Below are 27,582 nucleotides of genomic sequence, written 5' to 3'. Positions count from 1 at the left end.
TTCTGTTTAACTAAAATGATAAATTGAGGTGATTAAAAAAGTTTACATATTTTGTTTATTAAACTTAAAGCCATTTATTTGAGAAATTTTGAAAATTTAATGTCGAGCAATTTCTTAAATCACTTAATTCCAGACGTAAATAAAACATCTTTGAAGTAACACTTAATCAATAACTTTAATCCTTGTTTTCTATCTTCTTTTATATTCTGGGCCTGTACTCCTTGCATTAAATCCTCCGTAGCTGCAACTTTAAGCCGAGGAGCTCAGCGCAACGAAAGTTGCACGCACTTAAATTCCGAAAGAGGAGGAGGGCTGTGCCTTAGCGCCTGCACCCAGGATCCTAATTACATTTTACTAGATAAATTGTAAACTTTTTCTGTGCCCCCTACGTCTCCTCCTCTCCATTCCGCCCGTTGCATCAGCTTCTTCCAACAGTTATATTTTGTTTGAGTTCTTTGCTGCGTCGCTGCCGTCTTCTTGCGCTGCAAAGTAAACAGAGAATGGACGGGGACGAGGGGCAGGATGGTAGGTAGGTGATACCGCCTCACCCCATATACAGCAAGGACTCGTCCTGGAAAGGACACCCTGTTCGAGGGAGCACCCGTGTTCGCCGTACGTGCTGGCTGCGTTTGTAAGCGTATTTCCGGCAGCGGATGTCTGCAACAGCGGCAGCAGCACCACCAACAAATGTTGGCTCCGGCCAAACGATTCCGGAATCCAGTCCCGTTCTTTCGTTCTTCGTCCTTGGTCCTTAAAACTCAGCCCTCAGTCCTCAGCTGGCGAAAGTCAGTCAGTGCCGGTTACACATTTTCAAAAGTGCTTGGCGCTGCCACGCTTTGCCATTAGTAGTCCAAAGTTCCGAGCCGAGAGTCCTGCGTCCTGTATGTGTAGTATCTGTATCTGTATATGTATCTGTATCTGCAGCTCCTGGCCAGCACTTCAAGTCACTCCTGTATCTATGTGTGTATGTGCTAGCCCCTCACCGTTTGCATGTGTGTGTGTGTAGTTTTGCGCAAATATTTGCATCTGGAATATTTGCGCGCTCCATCATAATTCAAACACAGATGCGCTGTTTGCAGAAGAGCAATCATTTTGACATGCAACTCGCTTCAAAACCGAATTAAGTGGCATTCAGCGTCAGTCACGAGAAGGGCTCGAGCCTCGAGAGCCGAGAATCCCTCCAAACTAGCTGCCAGTTTGAGTTTGCAGCCCCAATGGCAGTGATTGACACTCACGCAGCCGCTTAGAAGGGCAATTTAAAGGATGTGGAGGCTAAATTTAAAGGACATTAGAATAATTTTAAAACATTATCCCAACAAAAAGTTTAAATTATTTGGATTTTTTCCTATTGAAAATGGGGTGTCCATCTTAAGCATAAAAGTGTTTAAAGCAGAAGGACACATTTATTCCCTGCTATCCCTTAAAGAAAGTTATTTCTTATCATAGTTTTCGTAATTTACCTTATTTAGTTCGTTTAATAGGATAAGTTTAATCAGTAAAAGATAATAGGATTAAATAAGTAACATATTCTAAATATAATGGCACGTTATCTTGTTTAAGCCTTGGAAATGCTATTGAAAACGACGTCTGGCCAAAAGTTCCGGCCAAATTTAACCCATTTCCATAAACTTTAAATAGGATTAATAAATTGTATTTAGGCGCAATTATCGGTGCATCGATATCGATATTTCGCGATATTTCGATGACAAGGGCCCGGCTAAAAAGTTAACCGCAGGGCTGGAACTTAATTCATAAAATGTAATGTAAAATGCGAACCTTTTTTACATTTTATTTACATATGGAATTTTACCATAAGTTGTGCCTAATTGTTCAGACACTAGATGGCGCCAAAACTTACATATTTTCACTTATTTGTACATGGAATTCTACACAAATATAAACGCGCCATCTATATTGGCCACCCTTAAAATGTACGGCAGCGCTGTGAAAAACAGCTGATTTGATCATCCATCCCTGGTAGAAATCGGCAGCAGTGGTTACGCGACTTAAAAGTTGACTTAAAGTTAATTAAAAATAGTAAAGAGCGCGTAGAAAATGTTTCGGGTAGTGAATATAAGTCGACTGGCCCATACCCTGCACTCCTGCCGAGCAGTCACACATTGGGAAGAGGCCTCAACGACGCTACGGGGGTTCCATGTGAACGCCGCACGCCTGAAACGCCGGAAAACAGCAGAGGAGAAGGTAGGTTTTAGAGCCACTGCGGCAGGCGCTCTCAAACTGTGAGCCGGTAAAATTTGAAACTTTCAAAATCCTGCTCGATTCCAGAGGACACACTCACTAATTGGTTTAGAAATCTCCCAGAATTATAGAGTACTCCCCCAAAAAGGCGCAAACGACAGGCGGCGGAGCCTCCGATATCTGGAGGCACATGAGCGTGGCCCAATTGGCCAAGGAACTGGAAAGACCACTGGGTAAATATGGTTATCCCTAAATTTGGTCAACTAATTAATGACCTAACATCTTCCAGATGATGTCCAGGAGGCCATGCTGTATGTCAAGGGCGCCGACAACATTGAACCCGCCTTTAAGCTGGCAGATCTCAAGATTATCCAGGAAATAGCCAAGAAACTTGGCGCCAAAACTCGAGTGGTGGCCACACCCGAAGTAACAAGTGAGGATGACCAGAAGGAGCGCGATGTGGCACCCAGACCTCCTGCTCCTCCAGAGCTCTTGCAACCACGTCCACCCGTAGTCACCGTAATGGGTCACGTGGATCATGGCAAGACCACGTTGCTGGATTCCCTCAGAGGTGCTGATGTGGCCGCAGGCGAGGCTGGTGGTATTACCCAGCACATAGGCGCCTTTACAGTCACCTTGGAAAACGGAGAACGGGTCACCTTTCTGGACACACCAGGACATGCTGCCTTTAGTGCGATGAGAGCTCGAGGAGCTGTGGCCACGGACATCATTGTCCTCGTGGTGGCCGCCGAAGATGGCGTCATGGCACAAACACGTGAGGTCATTCAGCTGGCCAAGGAGACTCAAGTTCCCATCATCGTAGCGCTCAACAAGATCGATAAGCCAGAGGCTAATATTGTAAGTTCAAAAGAATATTCTAGAAATATCCTATTGAACTAATTATGTACATTTTTAGGAAAAGAGCAAGCAAGAACTAGCGCAAATGGGGCTTGCCCTCGAGGAACACGGTGGGGATGTCCAAGTGATACCAATCTCTGCCCTCAAGGGCACTAACCTGCAACTTCTGGCCGAGGCCGTCAGCACACAGGCCACCCTCATGGGACTGAAATCGGATCCCACAGGTCTGGTAGAGGGAATAGTAGTGGAATCGAAAACCGATCCCCGGCGTGGCAAGCTCTCCACGGCCATTGTTTCGCGTGGAACTCTTCGTAAAGGCTCCGTACTGCTAAGTGGCTTAGCTCATGCCAAAGTGCGAGGTCTCTTCGATCACAATGGCCAGCCTTTGAGTGAAGCTCCGCCAGGCACTCCCGTTGAAATTCTAGGCTGGCGTGAGCTGCCCCTTGCTGGTGATCTCATACTCGAGGTGGAAACAGAGGTGAGTCTAATTAAGATTTCATATTTTTCTTTATTAATTCATTCATTAACACCCTTCTTATCATTTAGAAAAAAGCGCATGCTGTTCTGAAGTATCGTGAGCACGAGGACCAAAAGGAAAAGATCGAGTCCAGCAGCGATGAGATCCGCAAAAAGGAGGAGGAGCACCAGGCCAAGTACCGGGCGGAGCGTGAGGCTCGCCGGTTGGCTGGACGCTTTCGGATGCGCGGTGGCCAACGGGTCAAGCAGGTGGATGACAACGAGGGCAAGCCAAGAGTCAGTGTCATTATCAAGGGCGATGTGCATGGCTCTGTGGAGGCCATTCTGGATGTGTTGGAGACCTATAATAGCAACGAAAGCTGCCGCCTGGACATAGTGCACTATGGCGTGGGCAACGTGACCGAGGGGGATCTTGAGCTGGCCAAAGCTTTTGATGCCATTATCTATGCATTTGCAGTAGAGTCACCTCAGGTGAAAGCTGCCAAAGAAGTGAACATTCGCAGCTACAACATAATCTACCGGCTAATCGACGACCTAAAGGAGCAGCTGAGCAGCAAGTTGCCCCCAGTGGAAGTGGAGGAGGTTTTGGGAGAGGCCAATGTCCTGCAAAACTTCCTCATCAATGAGGGCCGTAAGGAGGTTCCCGTGGCGGGCTGTCGCTGCACCAAGGGAGTGCTAAAGAAGGCCCAAAAGTTCCGCCTGCTGCGTGACGGAGAAGTTGTCTACAACGGACCACTGGAGTCCATGCGACATCTGAAAAACGAGGTGGATACCATAAAGAAAGATGTAGAGTGCGGCTTACGTTTCAAAGACACCAAGGTGCTGCCACAAGCCGGCGATATACTGCAGTGCTATACCACGAACATGGAGGCCCAGCAAACGGACTGGGATCCAGGTTTCTAGTTTGTATGCGCGACTAAATCTGCCTTGTTATCGCCATTGTAATCTATAGTTTTCTATTATATACTGTTTATATAAAACAATCGACTATCCGACTTCCTGTTGATCTCACTGCCGCCGCTGTCACCCTTCACCCACATACTTGGGCGTTTAGGATACCGATATTGAGTGGCAGCGGAACTGAGCAATGATAAGGGAGACGTTCTAGCATCGAGAGCGACAGCTAGTGAAGCGCCCCTGTCCCAGAGACGGAAGCTGTTCTAAATGGGTCATCGCTATGCTAATTGGAGTTCACCCAAACCAAGGCAGTGTCCGTAGCTCCATATCAACGGTTTGAGATAACAGGCTTCCGCTGCGATGCCAATTAGAATTTGGTCCTATATTCATGAATGGATGCTTTATATACATCATTTGCTTATATTTGCAAATTTTTTATAATATCAAGCGCGTTCCGTATATCGCTACTCGTGGGTTTGCCTTGAAAAGTGGATAATTTAGTTCTGCGACTTATTAGCTCACTGGAGGGCGACTTTCCCTGGACATGTGTTGATAAGGCCGAGTGTAAAAATAGACTTAGCACCAGGCTTATATAACCGTTCCATGACCGTTCTTTACGCATTATTCGTGCTTTAAAATACAAGAATAACGCGTTATCAGCGAGTTGAAATTTTTTTTTTTGGCGGAAACTAGCTTGCGGGTTAGATTATTCTAAACCAACCATATATGCATTGAATCGCTCCGTGTTGGTATTACCAGTCTAAAGCTTTTTTAATTTGTAAGTTCTCATAAACTTTTTTTTACAAATTTGTAATTATGAAATTAATCGTTTTTTTATACCGAAAAATGCTTAGGAACTCGAAGAAAAGCAAACTACGTCGATAAGGCGGGTAATTATAGTGCATGGTCTATATCGACTTTGTATGTTGCCATGCACGGGTTGGGATTTTGTTCAGATTATTCCCTTTAAATATAGATATTGCCATGACAATTATTTAAATTCATTACATTTTTGTAAGGCTGATTAAATTTGCGGTTTCGGGCAAAGTGCGAAGTGAAAATCTAATTTTTGATTATACTTTGAGTTTGAGTTTGAGTTTTTAAATATAAGGCACTAATCAGCCCGCTTGTCCTATTTTTTTTTTTGGCGGAAACATGAGTTTTGGTTGAGATTTGAATGTTAAATATAATCTATTAATATACACCCAAGCCATGTGGAATGCGGAAATCATCGTTCAGGCTCTGACTTTTTCTGGATGGGCGAAATTCATGAATGAAATGATCGAATTTCGTGAAACCGATGCTGTGGCAAACTAATATGCTGCACCAATGACGCTCTTGCAATGCCAGACTGCAATTTATCCCACCACAGAACGGATGCCTAAATTTGTCTGTGAAACGGGCGAAAAATCAGAGTAAACAACACATCGCACATGTGTTTGCCAGTGGTAATTAGAGTGAAATTGAGCTGCATTTGGGGAAACGACAAGTCAGGATCACTGGCCAAAGCCAAAGTCAAAGGATGTCGGCACATGTGTTGGCAGGGGCGGCTCATTAGTTGATCTTGACTGGGATCCGTGCGAGTGCAATGCGAGAGCATGTGGAGGGCAGGGCCAGTAAATCACTTCCCAACTTCGGATCGTATCGGATTGGATCGCTCCTCACACACGTGCAACGCATAAAGATCAGTGAGAGTCGCGTCGAGTTGCCGGGGAACCAGTTGTTACAGTGCAAAGACTGCAAAAAAAAAAGAAGAAAAGAAAAAATCGCCAGTCGACTTTAGTCTCTAGTGGGGGCCGGTTGGCAAAGGATCATAAACTAAGCGATTTTATATGTATTACTTACTTGCTAGCCCTGCACTGCATCGAGAAGCATACTGCTGCTATAGAGCACCCTCTAGAGACCCATTGAAGTCGGGAGCTCGAGATTAGAAGGGGCGGAAGCCGTCCTTTGTGACACTATCGCTGTAGAACTAAAGCTAAATGGCTACAGCTATATAGAGCTACGATATCACTGCTGCTGCTTCCGACTTGCTGCTTTGCTTCTGCTTCTGTGGCACAGCACAGCACAGCACAGAATTAGAGCGATCGCAGACGACTCGATCAGTTGCTGGCGTGCCGTCAAACCCTGCGGATGTGTGCCGAATCGAGTCGGAGATTTGGACCCTTAGGATAGTATCGCGATAGCACCGATCGGTTATTATGTCCTGTGGCAATGCGCGGGCGCAAAGTGCCGAGTAATTTCTGATTCTTAAGTGACAAGTTCTGTGCCACATAATTAAAACTCAAGTGCTGTTTCTTCCGAGTGTTTGCCACTTCAGCAGGGACAAGGAGTCGAAAACGATACGATACACAAAGAAAAAAAGAAAAAATAGAATACATATATAGTCGATATTCGAGAGTGTGGAAATCGCGAAAAGTGAGGGGCGACGTCTATTGTGTCCCGTCCTGTCAGCAAGGAGCCACAAAATGGATTTATCGAGGCGGTTGTGGTAAGCATCTGACAAACATGTATCTGTATCCATCCGAACGCGACAGATGTAGCACTGCAATCCCTGAAATTGATTCCCTTTGTGTTGCTAGCAAATTACTGTGTCAATTGGAATTTTAATTCCGTTTGAACTACATGCGCAAACACTTGACACGGGTCTCCTCCTGCTCATCTGAATCCCCATCCTTCTGGTCCTGCCACTGCTCCTGTGCCACCTCCTCCCGATTGTCCTTCCACATGTGCGGATGTGGGCGTATCCTGGCTACGTGCTCACTGTGCAACAGGCGTTCCTCGATGTTGACACTGTGCGCGACTGCCATTATCCTGGCCAGCATTTTGTTTGCATGCCAAATTACATTGCCAACTTAATTGAAGTTTGTTAATGAAAATTGCAACATTTTTCAAAGCGCTTTCAATGCCCTCCTAATGTGTTTGTGTGCGCTGCGTCCTGTGTCCTTCGTCCTGGCAAAAATGCTTCCATTAGCAATTAAGCTCTGAAAGTTGTATGAAAAGTAATGGCCATAATAGTGGCGTCGTGGTATCCTTTTCATGGAATTTAATAAATACAATTTAATCAATTAAATGATGGGTATATCGATGGAGAAAATGAAAATATCCCTTATAATTAAGCTAATTTTGGCCAGGCAAATCAATTTCCCTTTTAACATCTCAATTTCCGGCAGCACGATTCTACTTCAAACAGCCAGATCGGTGGCCCAGAAAATCGTGCCATTACCTCACCTGCACTCTATCGACAGGTCTTTCTGTTTCTTCACCCAAATGTGTGTGCGATTCCAAAATCAAATCAAATTTTCAAATGGAAATGTAAATATTTATCCCAAAGAGTTGCGTTCGTAGGTGAAGTGCGTGCGCTTTGAAGTGCCCCTTCTTTTCAGGTCCAAAAAATGTGTAGTGAAAATAAAGTGGTCAGAAACTTAAACAGATACTTGCGGAGCATCTCAGAGAGGTCGGTTCAAAGTTGATGCCAACTCCAGAGATCTCGACGGGTTTTGGCTGCTCTCACGCACATGCTGGACATCCCATCCGTATCTTGGCCATAATCTCCATCTCTATGAGGCTGTTCTTTGTTGCCCGTTGACCACAAGCGTTGCGTGCGTTTTATTTTTGGCCAAAGTCATAAAGTCCCCGACACCGTCGGACATAAAAGGCCAGAAACTTGTTCCTCGGCCAACTGGCAGTTAGCGCATCCATTCGTCAAGCATTTTAAAGTTTTTCGTTTTTCGCGAATATTGTGCGTTAGCCACTTGAAAGCGAAAATCTCTACATCTCTTTTTCTGTCAACGTTGGGGAAAAACTATAGATCTCGACATTTTTTAGTTGTACTGCTATAAAAATGTGGCCACCACATGACCCATGTTGGCCAGAGTTTGGGGACACATATGTGTCTGGGGGGGGCTAATCACAGTTCACAGGAAATAATAGTTTTTCTCGGCAAAATGTTCGAAATAAATGGAAAAGTTCTTGAGAATCATCTTGAAAGCAGCATTCCTGTGCAGGGTATCTGATCTGTCGGCCAGCCGAAAACCCAGCCCTGATAATCTCCAGCCCCACAACGGGTCAACATACGTATAACCATCATTATGTCTGTAGTTTAATGGCACAAACTAAACGTTTTAGCGCACTCGGTAAATCAGTAACCGGGTATCTTGTAGGTCGTATCTCGCCAGATGAGCCGCCTGTGTGTGGTCATTAAGTGGCCAAAATATACATTACATTAAGCGAAAATTTGTGACTCGTGACGTCTTTGAACTTGACTTCAGACGACGCTATGAAGATTTCGAGATCGGCTGTGAGAATTCTCCAATCTAAGAAGAAATCGTACAGCCTCATTCGTCTTTCTTTGGAATTAGGATCTTGTGTATTTAACGAAAATTCCCCAATCTAAATATAAGACCTTACCTATGCTGATAAATTCTAGCCACCCGAATGTTTGTTATGTTTCAAGTATAATATTCTGCGGAAAACACTAAATTCTGACCCCGGCAGGAAAATGGATGCAACACGAATAACACGAGCAACGTCTAATTGCCCACACATAGTTGCTGGGCCAAATTGTTTATTGAGTGTGATCTGTGCGAGCCGCACTATAAACACTAAATTTTCCAAATTTATGCTTTCGAAATGATACACGCAGAGCCAGTTGCCTTGAACCAACTATGTGTATAAGCAAGTCGGCATGTAAACACACACTCGAATTGCATAATTGATCCTTAATTACTATAAATAAATCAGAAAATTCAGCAATGTTGATCTAGCGAAGTGGGTGCTTTTCTGCCAAGAAAGTGTGCGAAATCTGCATATTCTGTACTTTTTGGAATGGGTGAAAACCCGCCCGGAAATGGCATGTGTGCCTGGGGATGGATTTCCTCGGAATATCGAATGATGCGGCAAATGAGCAGCAAATTATGTTTAACAGACGCCCCCCTTGTTGCACTTGCAGCTTGCATCAAATCCTGCGGATCAGCTCATGCTCATTCCATGCCTCAATTGCCTCCCAAGTTCATGGCGGCAATGTTGCACGCTGCGTTTGCCACATGTGCTGGGGATCGGACCCCGACCCCATTGGCCCCCATCCTTGAGGCGGCCCCCCAATGGCATGGTTAATGGTTTCGCGACAGAAGATCGGGCGATCTTTCCCATGACTTAATGTCTTATGCTTAATTAACAAAAGACTGCCGACTCCGCGGCGTTTAATTATCCTATAGCCAAATCAAATGTGTGAGTGGCAAATAACTTAGGAGCTATTGTTAATGTTTGCCCTGCTATATAAACACACACAATCGGATCGATCAGCCGCAGACGAGGTCATCGCACCCTGAAAACGCGGAAGATAAAAAGGATGCCCCAAAATATGCCGCCACAAAAATTGCACAGCCAAAAGAAGATACAAAAAAAAGATACAACATACAGAAACCAAACCAAAAAGGAGAAAAAACCATCGAATGACTGCAGAAATATCCAAAAATTCTGCAGATCCAACAAGGAGGTACAGGCAAAAGCCAAACGATGCGTCACTTGCAGTAAAATGTGCCTAAAAAGTTCTGTCTGTGAAACGGGGAGCCAGTATGAAGTAAGGGGGCATGCAACAAGTGAATTTATAAATCGCCGCCAGCCAAAAACCGAAAAAAGAAGACCGCAAAAACATAAAAACCCATAAAAATGTTTGGGCGGACGACAGGCGACGATCGGTTTGACGGGGTGTTCTTGGGAAACGTGATGCGCATCTTGATGACAGCAAATGAACCGAAATGCAGTCCAAATTGATAGCCCTTCTTGGGGGTCAGGGACGTAGCCCTTTTCGACTTCCGATTGCCTGTGTGTATATAAAATATCCACATACCTGAACTGGCAAAAAGGAATCCGTGAAACGTAAGGAACCCACTATCCCAACCAGGAAAACTGAAAACTGACAAGTACTGAAACAATAAGCGAGCCCGTAATTGCGCTATAAATCAATGTCTGCTCCACATTTTATCCGTCAGGTAAACGTACTCGCTGACATGATAGCATTTAAGCCAATTGCCTGGGTTACCAAATTCGATACGGTGGCTATTATAAATAACTGAATTTTGTTTGCGTCAAGCATGGGAGTTGGTCATTGTTTATTTTAGATTTCTTCCCCAGAACAGGTTGTTGAAACTAAGACAGATATTTCTATTTGGCATAAGTAATGAGGAATTTAATTACTTTCTGTTGTTGAAATTATAAATATGATGATCCAGCATAACTGAAATCCTATAAAAAATAGCCTTTCCCAAAATAGTTTTGGTTTGTTGAAAAGTTCGGCTAGTTTAATTTACTTTTCGGTTTTAATGTACCTTTAGTTTGAGGCTAATTAAGTGTTGAAATATGCCAGCTCATTTGGCATCCTGTGAGTACTATTTTCGATTCTCCCCCACTATTTTTTTTATCACTAGTTGGCGCTAAAATGTTTACACAGAGACCTGATTAATAATCCCCCGCTGGCTGGGGGGCCAAAGTTCGAAAAGGGTGCAAAAGTGGATGTTTCTCTAGGCCCCCCTTTTGAGTGCTATTAGCCATAAGTGAAGTCAAGCAGCTTGTTGCAATCTCGAACCGAATGAGTTGGGCAAATAGAAAATTGCCAATGCTTGTGCGGGTGGTGGAGAGACGGGGTCTTAAGAGGTCTTTTTGAGGATGGGAAGTCGCGACAGCGGCATTATGATGCCTCTAATTAGCTGCACAGCACTGTTGATTCTCTTGAGGAGGCTGCAACTCGTGGCTGCCGCAGCATGGGCCATAAAAATTTGTTTACCAGTCGTAGATTTAGCTGCCGCCGTTGACAGCCAGTGAAATTTATGGGTCAGTAAGTTGGCCAAGTGAAACGCATAGTGAAATCTGTCTTTTCCCTTTTTGGACCCTGGTCTCCAATGTGCATTCTGTTTGCTCATTTGCTTTGCTCATTTGGCCAAACGCGTGGCAAATATTTCATTAGGCATTTGAGCAAACTTTGTTGTGCATTTTAGCCCTTCCCTCCCCGCCCGAAAACACAAATGCAAACTTTGTGTAGGCATCGTTGGAAATTGGTAGAATGTTGCATAATCTCTAGCAGCAGCAGCAACAGCATTGCTATGTCTGCATCTCGTAAACACTTGGGGGCAAAAGGCGTATGTTTATTATTTTCACTACTCAATTAAGTTAAATTAATTTCGAAATTGATAATTGCTTGGCCAGGCTGTGCAAGTGTTTGGCTGCCAGTCAAAATGGCAGCAGTACTGCAGCTAGATTTCCCATTCCCCGGCAGACTGAGGATGTTGCTCCATCTACGGCTCCACCTCCACCACCATCTCCACTCTCTGTGTGCGTTGCTTTATGCAAATGCAATTAAAATTTCAACAATGCAAACATTTACTTCCGTTGCAACAAATGTCGTCGTTCCACCAGCTTTCTGCCCCCGTACCAGGCCCGCATCTTCTTCATAGAGTCATCATCATCGTATCGTCATTGGAGCTTCGGCAGGAGGAGCATCATCACCACCTGGCAACATGAGCATTTACCTGGCCACACCTCAGCCACAATTTGGCGTTTTGCATTAGTCTCTGCTTGTCTTGCGATAATTGTATGACTATGTAATTGTATTTGAACAAACGGGTGTCGCACATCTGCACGTATCCTTCCGTCTAATGAGGTGGATCCCAGTGCATAATTGCAGCCCGGTATTTTGCGGCCAAATAAAACGCACTAACGAAGCTGATTAGGACCTTCTGCCTAAATTGATCATCATCAGATAAACCGAAGGGTTTTATAGGCTTTAGTTACACAGAAAAAAATACAATCTAATTGCAACTTGATATTTTTAAGTCAGATATTTACAATGATTTTATCGTTTTGATTATTGATAATCATAATAATCATCATAATCAATAATAATCATAAAGAAAAAAGCGGTGAAACATCTATTTTATTTATTAAAGATATATCTGTTTGATAAAGAAATAATATATAAGATCATATAAGAGGGGTATGATTAGGAACAATATTTATTTTCCTATAATAATTATTATAATCACATTTTCTCTATCTTATTGTGTAATCTTTACATTGATCCTATCTTTACTGAAACCGTATAAAAAATTATCAAAAATATCCTTATAAGACATACAATTTTTTCTCTGTGCAGGGGGCTTGCATTTATCCGCACTTTCAGTTTGCTGCAATTAAATCAGTTGCCTGCCTGCAACATCAAATTCCTTTCGTTCTTTACAATCAACATAAAAAAGCGAAAGGGGCCAGCAGAAGTCAAACGGTTGCAGCTGGCGAACTGGGGGCCATGGGCATTCCATCTTCATCAAAGGGCCCCGGGATCTGCAGAGGCAGCTGTGGAATGGGAACTGGAATCCTCATGGATGCAGCTTCAATATTGCATGCCCCGCCAATTCATTAAGTTGATGTTGCCTTGATCAATTGGCATGGGAAAGAACCAAAGATTCCAATTCCCCATAACAAGTGGGTGGTTGGGCTTGAAGTGGGGAAATTCTACTTACTCGACCTCGCGGATGAGTCATGTAAACAAATCCAACGTCAGTTCTCAACGGTCAGGTGTGAGATCTGTTTAGAATTTATTTGTCTTTCGGCGGCAATTGTTTGGATTTCGACTCGCCACACTATATTTTCTTTTCCGATATTTTGGATTCCGTTTTTGTTTAGCCATAACTTGTTGCCGGTCTTGAGTTTGGCGGCTAAGTGCACGCTCTTGTGGAGTAAGTGCCGCTGATAATGTTGATGTTGTAGTTACGGCTCATTAGCGGGCGCTTTATTGACGATGTTCGTTGCAACATTTTACGAAACAAAATATTTTTGTAGGAGTAAGTACATTCTCGAAATTCCTTTTCTTGAGTCCACACTCCCACATAGAAAAAAATATCTATTTCATCAAATAAAATCTTATTTGATCAATAACTATTTGATCCGTTAAAGGGTATCATTTTAAACATCATTAAGTTTAAAACTATATTTAATGATCAATATAATATTTTCTCCGTTATTAAATTTAGTATTGTTAATAATAATGATAATAGGCTAGACTTTTTGTAGTGCGGCATACAAGAAAAAATTCTAATTTTATTTGAGTTATGAAAGTTTATCTTTCCCAATATTTATTCACCATCAAATATATTTCTCTGTGTGTTTACGGATTCTACCCCAGAATGCACTTGTTGCATGGAAGGCATTTGAAAGCCATTACACGATCGTGAATATAACTCTGGCATGGATGCGGAGTGAATATCTCTTAGCTACTCGGTCTGGAGAGAGTGTATATACATATTTAGATATATCTGGCCTGGATTTGCATTGCACGCTGCAGTTGTTCAAGTTGACTGATAATGGCTGCAATTGTGGAGCTAAAAAGGGAGCATTTCCCTGCACTCTCGCTGCATTTATGCAGTGATTGCCATGGCCCCTTAAAATATTATCACCGCTTAGAGCCTCAACCCAAATGCCTTTGTAATGCTGGGAGTACAATGAACAATGGGCGGCTATTGTGGGACCATTTCTGGCCAGAAAGGCCATAAAGAAGCCTTTAGCGACCCGATAATTGGCCCCCACAAAGCTTTGATCTCGCCTGCCAGCCAACTAAATCCTGGTCACCGAATGGGGTCAGGGATTGTGGCTCCTCCCGATGTTAATCCAGTCGACATGGCACACTGTAATATTGTAAACTCCCAGCCGAGTTTAGCATTTCCTTCTCCAGTTTTGTTTGACATTTCTGTGGCGGCGTTTCGGTGGTTCACATGACATGTGTAACTTATTTGACGATTGCGCCAACTGTTTGTGCCAGTGTCACGTGGCATCCGCCGCATGTGGCAATAACAATGTTATTCCCCCGCCGAATCCCAATTCCAAATATTTGGATGTGGGTCTGGGGGTCCGAGGATTTTGCGTAATCAGCAGTCGCGTATGAAATCGAAATCAAGAAGTGCGCTCTTGCGGTTTTTGCCGCCTCAGCGGTTTCCTTGGAACTGCCCAATTAATCGAGCTGGGTCTGGGGTGTCCTCTAGAATCCTGGTATCCTAGTATCCTGTTTGCATGACGCAATGCCTGGAGCAGGAGTCAACTGGGCGTCTGGGCGACGCCGCCCCTGCTCAATGGACTGTGAAATGTGTGCCGTTGTCGGTTTGCCATTCGCCATTTGCCGTTGTCCTTGCCAAAGCAATAGGTGTCCTGGCATTGGTTTCAAAAGGGAAATGCGCTCAAATTGCATTAAAATGCCAACACAGAAGCATAAAAATTATGGCCACACTTGGCGCCCGGTCCTCCTGCTCTCTGGTGCTTTGCTGCGGGCTGTCATAAGCAGCACGCCTGCTGCGTTCCAAGGACCAAAAGGATGTCGGGGTTGTCCTCCGAAAGTCAGGAGGCGAGCGCCATCAGTCGGAGGCGTCCAAGCGGAACAAACCGAGAGGCTCCCCGCACGCAGCAGTGTCAGAAATTAAATTGGCAAGCCCCCAACAAAAAATCCAGGAGGACCGGTAGGAGGGAGGGATGGATGCAGTGCAGCAGCAAACGTTGCCTGCAACATTGAACGCCTTTGACATATTCACGCAACTTGTCCTCGGGGCGAAACGACATCCTCCTTGGATGTAGAAGAGAGAGAAGCTAAGAAGTCGCAGGGTTTCGGCGGCGTCGAATTGTCTGCGGCATTATCGTATATTCTCCCTGGCTTTCGGTACTTATTATTTGCTTGGATGTTGTGCCCTTCTTTCGTTTTGGCAAATCGGCAGGAAGCCCTGCTAAATTATGTCTTGTTTATGTGGCATTGCATATTTATGGTCCGTGCACGCGGCGCATAATAAAAAATTGTTACCGAAGAAATTGCAAATTTTACTTGACCAAGTCCCATTCTTTTTGCAATCTCCAATCCCCCACATTTTTACGCCGCAAAAACAAGTTCAATGTTTGCTTGCTCTGGCCAGTGAGCATAAACAAGTTCATCATGTTGTCGCCGCGAAGCCCCACAAAAGTTTGTTTGTTGCCCCTTCGCTGGACCTGCGGGGTAGGGTCTTTTGAGAAAGTCCCAGTCCAAGTTTGTTTCTCCCCCGCCATCCAACCATACAACCATCCAACCGTCCAGTTAGTCATCCATACAGCCTGTTGCTTCTCCGCCTCTAATGAGTCTGAGCACTCGTGTGTCCACAGAGTCAACAAATATATCTGTATAGTATGTGCAACAAGTCAACACGTGACTTCGGTCCCATGATTTTAATGAATGGCCAAGTTGGGCGAGGTTATGTCTGGGTGGCGTTTAATTAAATTGCCTTCTCCGCTTTCCACTTGCAGCTCAACTGCCTTGGTAGCATTCATTGTTCTGGCCGGCATCCATGGTTCCCATAGCAGATTTGTAAGTATAAAGGGATGAAGATAGTGAAGGTTGTTACAGCTAATCCTTTTTTGAATGGCTTCCAGCCTGGACTAAGACAAAAAAGGCAATATGGGGCGAATATGTATTTGCCAGAGAGCTCTGTGACGCCCGGCGGCGAGGGTGATGATCCCGATGAGTGGACACCCTGGAGCACGCCCTCGGACTGTTCGAGAACCTGCGGCGGTGGAGTGTCCTACCAGACTCGAGAGTGTCTGCGCACAGAGTGAGTATACCAGACCCGAAGATTATTATCAAATTAACGATAAGAAACCTATATAGCTTAAGAGTATCTTAAAATGTGACTAAACGTATGCTATGATAAAGGAAAGTATGTTGGATAAATATAGAAAACAAAACTTTGTTGTTCACAGCATACTTTTAGGCACCTGTATTAAATATATTCATATCTCTTTAATTTTTTGTTTAAATACTCATATCTTAATTTATCTTATCCTGATACCACTCAGTGCCCGTGGCGAAGCCATCTGCAGCGGAGGCAGTCGTCGCTACTTCTCCTGCAACACACAAGACTGTCCGGAGGAGGAAGCCGACTTCCGGTCGCAGCAGTGCTCTCGCTTCGATAGACAGCTCTTCGATGGTGTCCTCTACGAATGGGTGCCATACCTAAATGCGCCCAATCCCTGCGAGCTGAACTGCATGCCGAAGGGCGAGCGCTTCTACTATCGCCAAAGGGAGACGGTGATCGACGGTACCCGCTGCAATGACCAGGATCTGGATGTGTGCGTCAATGGAAAGTGCATGCCCGTGGGCTGTGACATGATGCTGGGCAGCAATGCCAAGGAGGACAAGTGCCGCAAGTGCGGAGGAGATGGTAGCACCTGCAAAACAATCCGCAACACCATCGCAACCAAAGACCTGGCTGCCGGTTACAATGACCTGTTGCTCCTTCCCGAGGGTGCCACCAATATCCGCATCGAGGAGACGACGCCATCCAGCAATTATCTGGCCTGCCGGAACCACAGTGGACACTACTACCTGAACGGCGACTGGCGCATCGATTTCCCACGCCCCATGTTCTTCGCCAACTCGTGGTGGAACTACCAACGCAAACCCATGGGCTTTGCCGCCCCCGATCAACTGACCTGCAGCGGCCCAATCTCGGAAAGCATCTTCATTGTGATGTTGGTGCAGGAGAAGAACATCAGCCTCGACTACGAGTACAGCATCCCGGAGTCCCTCAGTCACTCGCAACAGGATACGCATACGTGGACGCATCACCAATTTGGTGACTGCAGTGCTTCCTGCGGCGGTGGAACTCAGAGCCGAGTGGTCACCTGCAACAACCGCATCACCCTGGCGGAAGTCAATCCAGCACTGTGCGATGAAAAGTCCAAGCCAGTAGAGGAACAGGACTGCGGCACTGATCCATGCGCTCCCCACTGGGTGGAGGGCGAGTGGTCGAAGTGCTCCAAGGGCTGCGGAGCCGATGGTTTCCAGAACAGAACCATCACTTGCGAGAGAATCTCCTCTTCAGGGTAAGTCTTTTTATAAAAGCCGGATTAGTTTACTCGGGATAGAATTATTTTATAAACCCAGTACAACGTTAAACTACAACTCTTGTGAGTCAATTGATAATTACAACTTGTGGTTTCTATTTCAGCGAGCATACAGTTGAAGAAGACGCTGTTTGCCTTAAGGAGGTGGGCAACAAGCCGGCCACCAAACAGGAGTGCAATCGCGATGTCAAGAACTGCCCCAAGTATCATCTGGGACCCTGGACGCCATGTGATAAGCTCTGCGGCGAAGGAAAGCAGACGCGTAAGGTGACCTGCTACATCAAGGAGAACGGACGCAAGCGAGTCCTGCCCGAAGAAGATTGCGTGGAGGAGAAGCCGGAGGTGGAGAAGTCCTGTCTTTTGACGCCCTGTGAGGGCGTTGATTGGATCATCTCTCAGTGGAGCGGTGTAAGTACAGATGTTAATTATCCAGCCCTCACACACTGAATTTCATTGTCTTGCAGTGCAACGCATGTGGTCAAAACACCGAAACCCGCACGGCTATCTGTGGCAACAAGGAAGGTAAGGTGTATCCGGAGGAGTTCTGTGAACCAGAGGTGCCTACTTTATCTCGACCATGCAAATCGCCCAAGTGCCAGGCGCAGTGGTTCTCCTCGGAATGGAGCAAGTGCTCCGCTCCCTGCGGAAAAGGCGTCAAATCCCGCATAGTCCTCTGCGGGGAGTTCAATGGCATGACTGTGAGTCCAGCTAGTGATGACTCAAAGTGCGACAAGGAATCGAAACCGGAGTCAGAACAGGAGTGCGAGGGCGAGGAGAAGGAGTGCCCCGGTGAATGGTTCACTGGACCTTGGGGAGAGTGTAGCAAGCCATGTGGAGGTGGGGAGAGGGTTCGCGAGGTCCTGTGCCTGTCCAATGGAACCAAGTCCGTAAACTGTGATGAGTCGAAGGTCGAACCTCTATCCGAGAAGTGCAATCCAGAAGCTTGTACCGAGGATGAGATATTGCCCTTGACTAGCACCGACAAACCCATCGAGGATGACGAAGAGGATTGTGACGAAGATGGTATTGAACTGGTCACCGATAGCTTGCCGGATGTTGAAAAGAGTGCCGATATTATTGATTTAGAAGATAAACAGAGTACGGAAACAACACCTGAAGCTGAGGAACTAATGCAAAGTGATAGCCCGACACCTTTCGATGATTCAGATTCGACTGGTACCACAGTTGAAGGATCGGGAGATGAATCCGATTCAACCACCGACAGCGGAATTAGTACAGAGGGAAGTGGCGATGATGAGGACACTTCTGAGGCTTCCACTGATCTGTCCAGCTCGACGACTTCTGACTCAAGCTCCAGTGACTCCAGCTCAAGTGACTCCAGCTCCAGCATTTCCAGCGAATCGACTTCAGAGGCTTCATCATCTTCAGTGTCCGATTCCAGCGACTCCACAGACCAATCTACAGAATCGACGGGTGTCTCAGGTAGCTCCACTGATGTCTCAAGCTCAACGGAAGCATCCACCTCGGACTCAACAGATGTTTCAAGCTCTTCAGATGCTTCTGAGTCTACTGTTACTGCAGACTCTACATCGGAAGGTTCTACGGAAGCATCAAGCTCTACAGATGACTCTACTGATTCTTCAGACAAAACTTCAGACGTTAGTGAATCTACAACAGAGGCTTCGTCTTCATCTGTGTCCGATTCTAGTGACAGCACAGACAGCTCAACTGTCGGTGTATCCAGCTCAACGGAGAGTTCTTCGGACAGTACCTCTGATGCCACGTCCGATTCTACAGTCTCGTCAGATTCAACGGACTCCACTTCGGAAGAAACAACGGAAACCACCTCCGAGTCATCGACTGATACTACCGAATCATCTACCTTGGACGTTTCCTCAACCACTGATGTTTCCTCAACCACTGACGCTTCTTCGAGCTCGGACGCTTCTTCAACGGAAAGCTCAACTGATGGTTCCTCTTCCACTTCAAGTTCGGACTCCACCGAATCTACTGTGGTATCTAGCGAGGGATCTACAGATGCTTCCACTGATGGCACCACTGATGGAATTACCGATAAATCCACTGATGGATCTACTGATGGATCTACTGATTCTTCAACAGATGGATCTACTGATGGATCTAGTGATGCCTCTACTGATGGATCTACTGATAGCTCCACTGAATCCTCCGTATCAACCGAAAGCACTGAGGTTAGCGGTGGGAGTTCGACCACTGAAGGAAGTACCGTCGATGACGACAGTTCCACAAGCTCTTCTGTCACATCAGACTCAACCGTTACAGACTCGTCATCTTCCACAGACGTTTCTGGATCCACGGAAACGACCGATACCTCTGCTTCTACAGAAGCTTCCTCCACAGATTCGACTGAATCTACTGAAAGCTCTTCAACTGGAGAAACTAGTGATACCACAGAAAGCGGCCCAACCGAGGAGAGTACTACCGAAGGATCTACCGAAAGCACTTCTGAGGGATCCTCAGACAGCACCCAGTCCACAGATCTTGACAGCACCACCAATGATATCTGGAGCACCAGTGACAAGGATGACGATTCGGAGACCAGTACTCCATACTCCTTTGATTCTGAAGTTACCAAGGACAAGCCTCGAAAGTGCAAGCCTAAAAAGAGTAGTTGCGTTAAGTCAAAATACGGTTGCTGTCCGGATGGAAAGTCCACTCCCAAAGGACCATTCGACGAAGGTTGCCCCATTGCCAAGACCTGTGCCGATACAACGTACGGTTGTTGTCTTGACGGAGTGTCTCCAGCCAAGGGCAAGAACAACAAGGGTTGTCCCAAGTCCCAGTGCGCCGAGACCCTCTTTGGCTGCTGTCCCGATAAATTCACCGCTGCCGAAGGAGAGGATGATGAAGGATGTCCGCAGACAACTACTGTACCGCCTACCACCACCACAGAGGAATCGCAAACGGAGTCATCTACCGAGATTGAGGGATCAGGAGAGGACTCGACGACATCTGAGCCAGATACCAAAAAGTCCTGCTCCTACTCCGACTTTGGTTGCTGTCCCGATGGGGAAACACCCGCTAAGGGTGAGAAGTTCGAGGGCTGCGATGTTGAGCCAGAGAAGCCAAAGAGTTGCAGAGATTCCGAGAACGGTTGCTGTCCGGATGGTCAAACTCCTGCCAGCGGACCGAATGGTGCGGGCTGCGCGGGCTGCACTCGCGAGCGGTATGGATGCTGTCCGGATTCCCAGACCCCGGCTCACGGTCCCAACAGGGAAGGATGCTGCCTGGACACTGAGTTTGGCTGCTGCCCCGACAACATCCTGGCCGCCCGTGGACCCAATAACGAGGGATGCGAATGCCACTACACGCCCTACGGTTGCTGTCCGGACAACAAGTCGCCGGCCACTGGCTACAACCAGGAGGGATGTGCCTGCGAGACAACCCAACATGGGTGCTGTCCCGACAAGATCACCGCTGCCAAGGGACCCAAGTTCGAGGGATGCCCCTGCGAAACCACACAGTTCGGATGCTGTCCCGACGGAATCACCTTCGCCAAGGGACAACACAACCACGGATGTCACTGCCAACAGACCGAGTTCAAGTGCTGCGATGACGAGAAGACTCCGGCCAAGGGACCCAATGGCGAGGGATGCACCTGCCTGGAGAGCAAGTTCGGCTGCTGTCCCGATGGAGTTACCAAGGCGACGGACGAGAAGTTCGGAGGATGCGAGAATGTCCAGCAACCGCCGCAAAAGGCCTGCAGCCTGCCCAAGGAAACGGGCAACTGCACCAACTTCAGTGTCAAGTACTTCTTCGATGTTGCCTACGGAGGATGCGCTCGATTCTGGTATGGTGGATGCGAGGGTAACGACAATCGCTTCGACAGCGAGACCGAGTGCAAGGACACCTGTCAGGAATACTCCGGCAAGCATGTGTGCCTGCTGCCCAAGGCCTCTGGACCCTGCTCGGGATCCGAAAAGAAATGGTACTTCAATGCGGACTACAACCGTTGCGAGGAGTTCCAATACGGTGGATGCTACGGCACCAGTAACCGATTCGATACCAAGGAACAGTGCCAAGGAAATTGCTCTGCTAGCGACAATCTTCGTAAGTATAGCCCTGTTTTTGATAGTATTTCTTTTTACTATAAAGGTTATGATGATACATGATGATACATAATACATAATATAATAATTAGTTAGACATCACACCATTTTTCGAATACCTATGTTATATGTACTTATGTTAGATATTACTATGCCATCTTGAATTCTTCCTTTTCCAGCTACCTGCGAACAGCCTGTGGAGAGTGGTCCTTGTGCCGGAAACTTTGAGCGTTGGTACTACGACAATGAGAGCGACATCTGCAGACCCTTCACCTATGGAGGATGCAAGGGCAATAAGAACAACTATCCCACGGAACACGCCTGCAACTACAATTGCCGCCAGCCTGGCGTGCTTAAAGGTTTGAGATCTGATTTAGAATTTTGTGGTGCCTTGAATTGGGTAATGGTAATGGGACTAGTTGTATGCAACGTTATGCTTTGGTTTATGAGTATCTTTAAGCTTAAACCTCTTGGTTTCTCCTGGTTAACGGTATGTTCTTCCCACACTTTCCTTCTCCCCAAAAAACTGCTTGGTTACTTTATTGTATGTGCATGATTGCTTGTTACTTGCTATGCCGACTTCCTGAATCTACACCCGCATCCGAATCTCCTCCTGCACCACCAAACACCTCTACCATCCTATGAATCCCAGACCGCTGTGCGCTTCCTAAGCAAGCCGGTAATTGCAGTGAAAAGCTGGCCAAGTGGCACTTCTCCGAGAACGAGAAGCGCTGCGTGCCCTTCTACTACACGGGTTGTGGTGGCAACAAGAACAACTTCCCCACCTTGGAGTCCTGCGAGGACCACTGCCCCCGGCAAGTTGGTAAGCTTTAAATGTTGTCTGCCCTTTTGCGGCTGCTTTCAATGTGTTTTTCTGTGCGATCCAACCCCAAAAACCTTACCCTACTGACACTCTCTTCGTACCATTGCTCAAATTAGCCAAGGACATCTGTGATATTCCTGCGGAGACGGGCGAGTGTGACAACTATGTTACGAGCTGGTACTACGACACCATGGCTCAGAGCTGTCGCCAGTTCTACTACGGTGGCTGTGGAGGCAATGAGAACCGCTTCTCCACCGAGGAGTCCTGTTTGGCGCGTTGCGATCGTAAGCCGGAACCCACCACCACCGCCGCCCCCATCCCGCCCAGGCCAGCTCCCAGCACCCGGGACATTTGCGAGCAGGATGCCGCTCCTGGCGAGTGCGGTGAATGGGTCCTCAAGTGGCACTTTGATCGGAACTATGGAGCGTGTCGCCAGTTCTACTACGGCGGTTGTGGCGGCAATGGCAATCGCTTCGAAACGGAGTCCGATTGTCAAGAGCGTTGCTCCAGGCAGCAGCATCCTGCTCCTACTCCACCAACAACTCCAGCTCCTACCAGGAAGCCAGCTCCTCCTCAAGCTCTTGCGCAGTGCAGTCAGCCAGTTGATCCAGGTCAATGTGACGAATGGGTACTCAATTGGAGCTACAACGAGACAGAGGGTCGCTGCCAGTCGTTCTACTATGGCGGTTGCGGTGGCAATGATAATCGCTTTGCCTCAGAGGATGAATGCTCAGCTAGCTGTCCCCCCAACATAGACACCCGCTTTGGCGAACCCGAGCCCGAACCGGAACCTGAACCTGAACCTGAGGAACCTCGTCCTGACACCTCCAAGTGCTTCCTGGCACCCGAGCCGGGCAATTGCTATGAGAACGCGACCCGCTGGTTCTACAACAGCCAGGAGGGACTCTGCGACGAGTTCATCTTCACGGGCTGTGGCGGCAATGCCAACAACTATGCCAGCGAGGAGGAGTGCCAGAGCGAGTGCCATGAGGCCCAGACCACCTGTGCCCTGCCTCCTGTCCGAGGACGATGCAGTGACCTCTCCCGACGCTGGTTCTACGACGACCGCAGTGGCGGATGCCAGGAGTTCGAGTTCAGCGGATGCCGTGGTAATCGCAACAACTTTGTGTCGGAGAGCGATTGTCTAAGCTTCTGCAGGAGTCAGGGTCCAGTGGAACCCGAGCCACAGCCTCCAGCACCGGTAAGAGACAATTGTTTTTAATTTTATTTAATATCTCCAAGACTTTATTTGGTATAATTGTTTATTACTTTTTTATTTCTAAAAAAAATTTTTCCAGACCTACTCCGTTTGCACCCTACCGCCAGAGGCTGGAGAATGCGACAACCACACCACCGTGTGGTTCTACGACAACGAGAACATGGCCTGCACGGCCTTCACCTACACAGGATGCGGTGGCAATGGAAATCGCTTCGAGACCCGTGATCAATGCGAGCGGCAGTGCGGCGAGTTTAAGGGAGTGGGTAAGTTTTGGGCAGCCGGGTTGGGGACTGGAGTCTTTCAGGTGTTATAATCTCTTGTGTCAGACGTTTGCCATGAGCAAGTGACGACGGGTCCGTGCACCGATTGGCAGACCAAATACTACTTCAACAAAGCGAGCCAGGCCTGTGAACCCTTCACCTACGGTGGTTGCGACGGCACCGGCAACCGTTTTAATGATCTGTACGAGTGTCAAACAGTTTGCATAGCCGGTCGCGAACCGGCAGTAGGCTCTGCTAAAGGTAACATATATTTCGGGGGGGATTTCGACTTGGGGAGTCGACCATGGAGAGTCCTTGGGCTAACTGGTTATTCTTCTGTTGCGGAAGTAGAAATCTGCCTGCTGCCACTGGCGATGGGCCGCTGCAATGGACCTTCGGTGCAAGAGCGCCGTTGGTACTACGACGACTCGCTGGGAAACTGTGTGACCTTCATTTACCAAGGTTGCTCCGGCAATCAGAACAACTTCCGATCCTTCGAGGCATGCATGAGCCAATGCCGACGTAAGACCCACCACCAGCCACCACTTTTGCACCACAAAGCTCACTGCACCACAGAGCTCACAGCACCACAAAAAGCACCCACCCACCCATGAATGCACCTTGCAATCTGCCCACAACCAAACCGCTTGTTTTCGTAGAATCTTTAGAGTAGCATCTGTAGTAGTTGCGATTAGTGCACTTTCACTAGACTTAAGACTGCACGGGTTTTGGGGAATGGAAATCCTATCTGTAGTATCTAGCCTAACTGAATAGCAATTCCCCTTTCTTACAGCGGATGGTAACGATTTAGACAACGGTATAGGACAGAACCCATGCGATACCTTCGATGCTGAGTGCCGCGAACTACGCTGTCCTTATGGCGTTCGCCGTGAGGCTGCCCGATCCCAGCCAGAGTGCACGCAGTGCGTCTGCGATAATCCTTGCGAGGGCTACAGCTGTCCCGAGGGCCAACAGTGCGCCATCGATGTGTCCAGGTCCGACGATCGCCAGTTTGCACCAGTTTGCCGAGAAATTAACAAACCAGGAGAGTGTCCAGCTCTATCGGCAAACGCCAGTGGATGTATCCGGGAATGCTACTCTGATGCCGACTGTCTGGGCAACAACAAATGTTGCAGCGATGGCTGCGGACAGCTGTGCGTCCATCCCGCTCGTCCTACCCTGCCACCTCGTACTCAGGCCCCCGTGGTTTCCTATCCGGGCGATGTCAGCGCGGGTCTGGAACCCAAGGAACCCCATGAACTGGATGTGCAGACTTCCATCGGGGGTATTGCCGTGTTGCGCTGCTATGCCACCGGCAGTCCAGCTCCGAATATCACCTGGTCGCTCAAAAACTTGGTGGTAAGTCATTGGGAGGGCTAAGAACCCTATTTCGTAACCTCTTTAATGCATTACTGTTTCCCTAACAGATAAATACGAACAAGGGTCGCTACGTCTTGACCTCCAACGGGGATTTGACCATCGTCCAGGTGCGTCAAACCGACGATGGTACCTACGTCTGTGTGGCCAGCAATGGCCTTGGCGAACCCGTGCGACGAGAGGTTGCCCTCCAGGTTACAGGTGCGTTTCTAACACCCGTTTTGGTAGATGTACTCTTTCACATCGTTACTAAACTAAGTACTTCTATGCATTTTCATTTAATTTGTTTTCATACAACCACAAAGGTCCGATTTCTCATTGTCACGTTACGGTTTTAGGTAGCTACCTGCTGGGGAACGTTAAGAAGTAGTCAAATTGTTTGGAAAGATAATTTCGCAATTTCAATGTGATGTTAACGAACGATCTTTCATATTTCGGGGTGCATATTTATTAACGATTACTTAATAGTTGGAAAACCGACTATATACAATTTTAAAAAACGTATACACTAGCTCATAAATTTTGGTGTTGGCTATGTAACTAACTGCTTTATATTGCACACTTTGCGCATGCTGCCTGCTTTTCCGTAATCCCTTGCTTGAAACTTGGTGACGGTAGAACCCGTAAGCCTGTCCGCCTATATTTACGGTGACAAGAACGTTACCCAGATCGTGCAGTTGAACCGCCCGGCGGTGGTTCGCTGTCCCGCCGGTGGCTTCCCGGAACCGCATGTCAGCTGGTGGCGCAACGGACACATGTTTGGCCTCAAGAATAACCTGATGGCCCGTGACTACTCGCTGGTCTTCAACTCGATCCAGTTGACGGATCTTGGTCTCTACACTTGCGAGGTGTACAACCAGCGGCGTCCCGTTTCGCTGCGTGTCACCCTGAAGGCGGTGGGTCCAGTGCGGGCTCGGAACCACGAGGAGGCCGAGTACTTGCAGTATGTGCTCGATCCGGCCACCCGTCCGGTGACCCAGAGACCCGTTTCTCCCTACCGACCCACTCGACCGGCCTACGTGCCTGAGCCCATTGGTAAGTATCGCACATTTGCATGTTTCGGCTGGCCTGGCATGGTGTTTGATCTACTTGTTAAGGGGTATTTTTGGGTACTGAGGAAGTGACCTTTTTTTTATCTAATAAACAGTGAATGTCAATGCCGTGCTGGCGCTGGACCCTAAGAACAGCTACTCACCGGGATCCACCATTTTCATGAGCTGCTCTGTGCAGGGTTATCCATTACCAAATGTCACCTGGACCAAGGATGATGTGCCTCTCTATAACAACGAGCGGGTTCAAATTTCATGTGAGTAGAAAATACAAGGTAGATAGATTTCGATTTTCCGAAGATTTAGATTTAGACTTGGATCTTTCAACCTGACTTAAAACCGTTCTCAAAACAGTTCTCTTAATCTCTTAATCTAAAAAGTGAGCCAATACTGATTCAATCTTGAATTCTCAAAGACTCAGACTCGAGAGAATTTTCGTCTTGATTTCAAGAACGTTTCTTTTCGAATAAGTCAGAAGACAAATTCTCAAATTGGGAAAGTTTGATCTTGGCCCTTTTCCATTTCAAGTTTTTCTGGGTATATTACACTGTAACTATATGAAATCTTCAATAACTTTACAGCCCAGCCGCATAGTCTGATACTGAGTGATGTGACCCCCGAGGATTCGGGCAAGTATACCTGCAGAGCTAGCAATGCGTACACCTATGCCAATGGAGATGCAAATGTATCTATTCAATGTAAGGATAACGCTTGAAATATGAACCCCAAGACATTACCTAATATGATATCATGTTTCAGCTGTTGTACCTGTGTCGCCGGAGTGCGTCGACAATCCGTACTTTGCCAACTGCAAGCTGATCGTCCAGGGCAAGTACTGTACCAATCCGTACTACACCAAGTTCTGCTGCCGATCCTGCACATTGGCGGGCCAAGTGGCCACGGCCCCACTTCATCCCAATGCGGTATAATTCCACACAGAGAGCAGAGTAATTTTGTTTAATTTTCGGATTGAATTGAGCTTAAACGCACCACACAAGAATAATTGGATCGACATTCGGGGATTGAACATCCCATCATTCAAAAGCAGAGAGACCAAAAAGCCAGTTGTTAGCCATAGCCAAACATTTTAGCCTACTGATCAAGAACAAAATATCTTCTTTATACTGTAGTATTTTACTCTCTTCCAGAACAAAAGCAAATAGTATTAGTGTTTTGTTGTTTGTGTTCCTATTTATTCTTGATAACGAGTAACCTTTAATTCGATCGAGGAAAAGTGGCTAAAGCGAATTTGCCTTTTTAATTTTTAGTTTCTACGACATTTCTGTGCAACGAGTAAAGCATTTAAGCCTAAAAACAAATAATTGTAAATAAATTAAAAATATATAATAAAGAGCGCATATGTATAAAGATGAGATTTCAGATGAAGAGATGATGGCCCCACGATATCAAAAAGAAAAGCCACCCCATCTGGCAACGCTTTTCGGGCAAGGGTTTATTGATTTTTCCCCAG

At 46.8% G+C, this 27,582-nt stretch overlaps 2 protein-coding genes across 7 annotated transcripts; both read left to right on the top strand.

Moving 5' to 3' along the window:
* The first annotated feature begins 1,982 nt into the window (after positions 1–1,982).
* On the top strand, positions 1,983–4,669 carry LOC119563422 (translation initiation factor IF-2, mitochondrial). Of its 2 annotated transcripts, none has more exons than XM_037876795.1 (5): positions 1,983–2,202; positions 2,312–2,432; positions 2,489–3,057; positions 3,116–3,535; positions 3,604–4,668. In XM_037876795.1, the coding sequence occupies exons 1-5, from the start codon at positions 2,056–2,058 to the stop codon at positions 4,435–4,437; spliced, it is 2,091 nt and encodes a 696-aa protein (XP_037732723.1). In that variant the 5' UTR covers positions 1,983–2,055; the 3' UTR covers positions 4,438–4,668. The 2 variants fall into 2 exon arrangements, with proteins under 2 accessions (XP_037732723.1, XP_037732724.1); XM_037876796.1 differs by having other exon boundaries at positions 2,102–2,202; positions 2,323–2,432; positions 3,604–4,669.
* A 1,864-nt stretch (positions 4,670–6,533) lies between these two features.
* Positions 6,534–27,479, top strand: LOC119545642 (papilin). Of its 5 annotated transcripts, XM_037851356.1 has the most exons (18): positions 6,536–6,922; positions 15,736–15,796; positions 15,862–16,040; positions 16,285–17,313; positions 17,439–17,742; positions 17,799–21,384; positions 21,563–21,742; positions 22,036–22,206; positions 22,323–23,407; positions 23,505–23,688; positions 23,752–23,946; positions 24,037–24,207; positions 24,479–25,044; positions 25,113–25,263; positions 25,681–26,097; positions 26,210–26,368; positions 26,693–26,809; positions 26,871–27,479. In XM_037851356.1, the coding sequence occupies exons 1-18, from the start codon at positions 6,900–6,902 to the stop codon at positions 27,038–27,040; spliced, it is 8,748 nt and encodes a 2,915-aa protein (XP_037707284.1). In that variant the 5' UTR covers positions 6,536–6,899; the 3' UTR covers positions 27,041–27,479. The 5 variants fall into 5 exon arrangements, with proteins under 5 accessions (XP_037707288.1, XP_037707286.1, XP_037707287.1 ...); XM_037851358.1 differs by lacking the exon at positions 25,681–26,097 and having other exon boundaries at positions 6,535–6,922; XM_037851357.1 differs by lacking the exon at positions 22,036–22,206.
* Positions 27,480–27,582: the final 103 nt, after the last annotated feature.

Source organism: Drosophila subpulchrella, chromosome 3R (assembly GCF_014743375.2).
Source record: "Drosophila subpulchrella strain 33 F10 #4 breed RU33 chromosome 3R, RU_Dsub_v1.1 Primary Assembly, whole genome shotgun sequence".
NCBI classification, from domain to species: domain Eukaryota; kingdom Metazoa; phylum Arthropoda; class Insecta; order Diptera; family Drosophilidae; genus Drosophila; species Drosophila subpulchrella.
The sequence above is the reverse complement of the archived record's forward strand: the minus strand, read 5'-3'. Positions and strand labels throughout refer to the sequence as shown.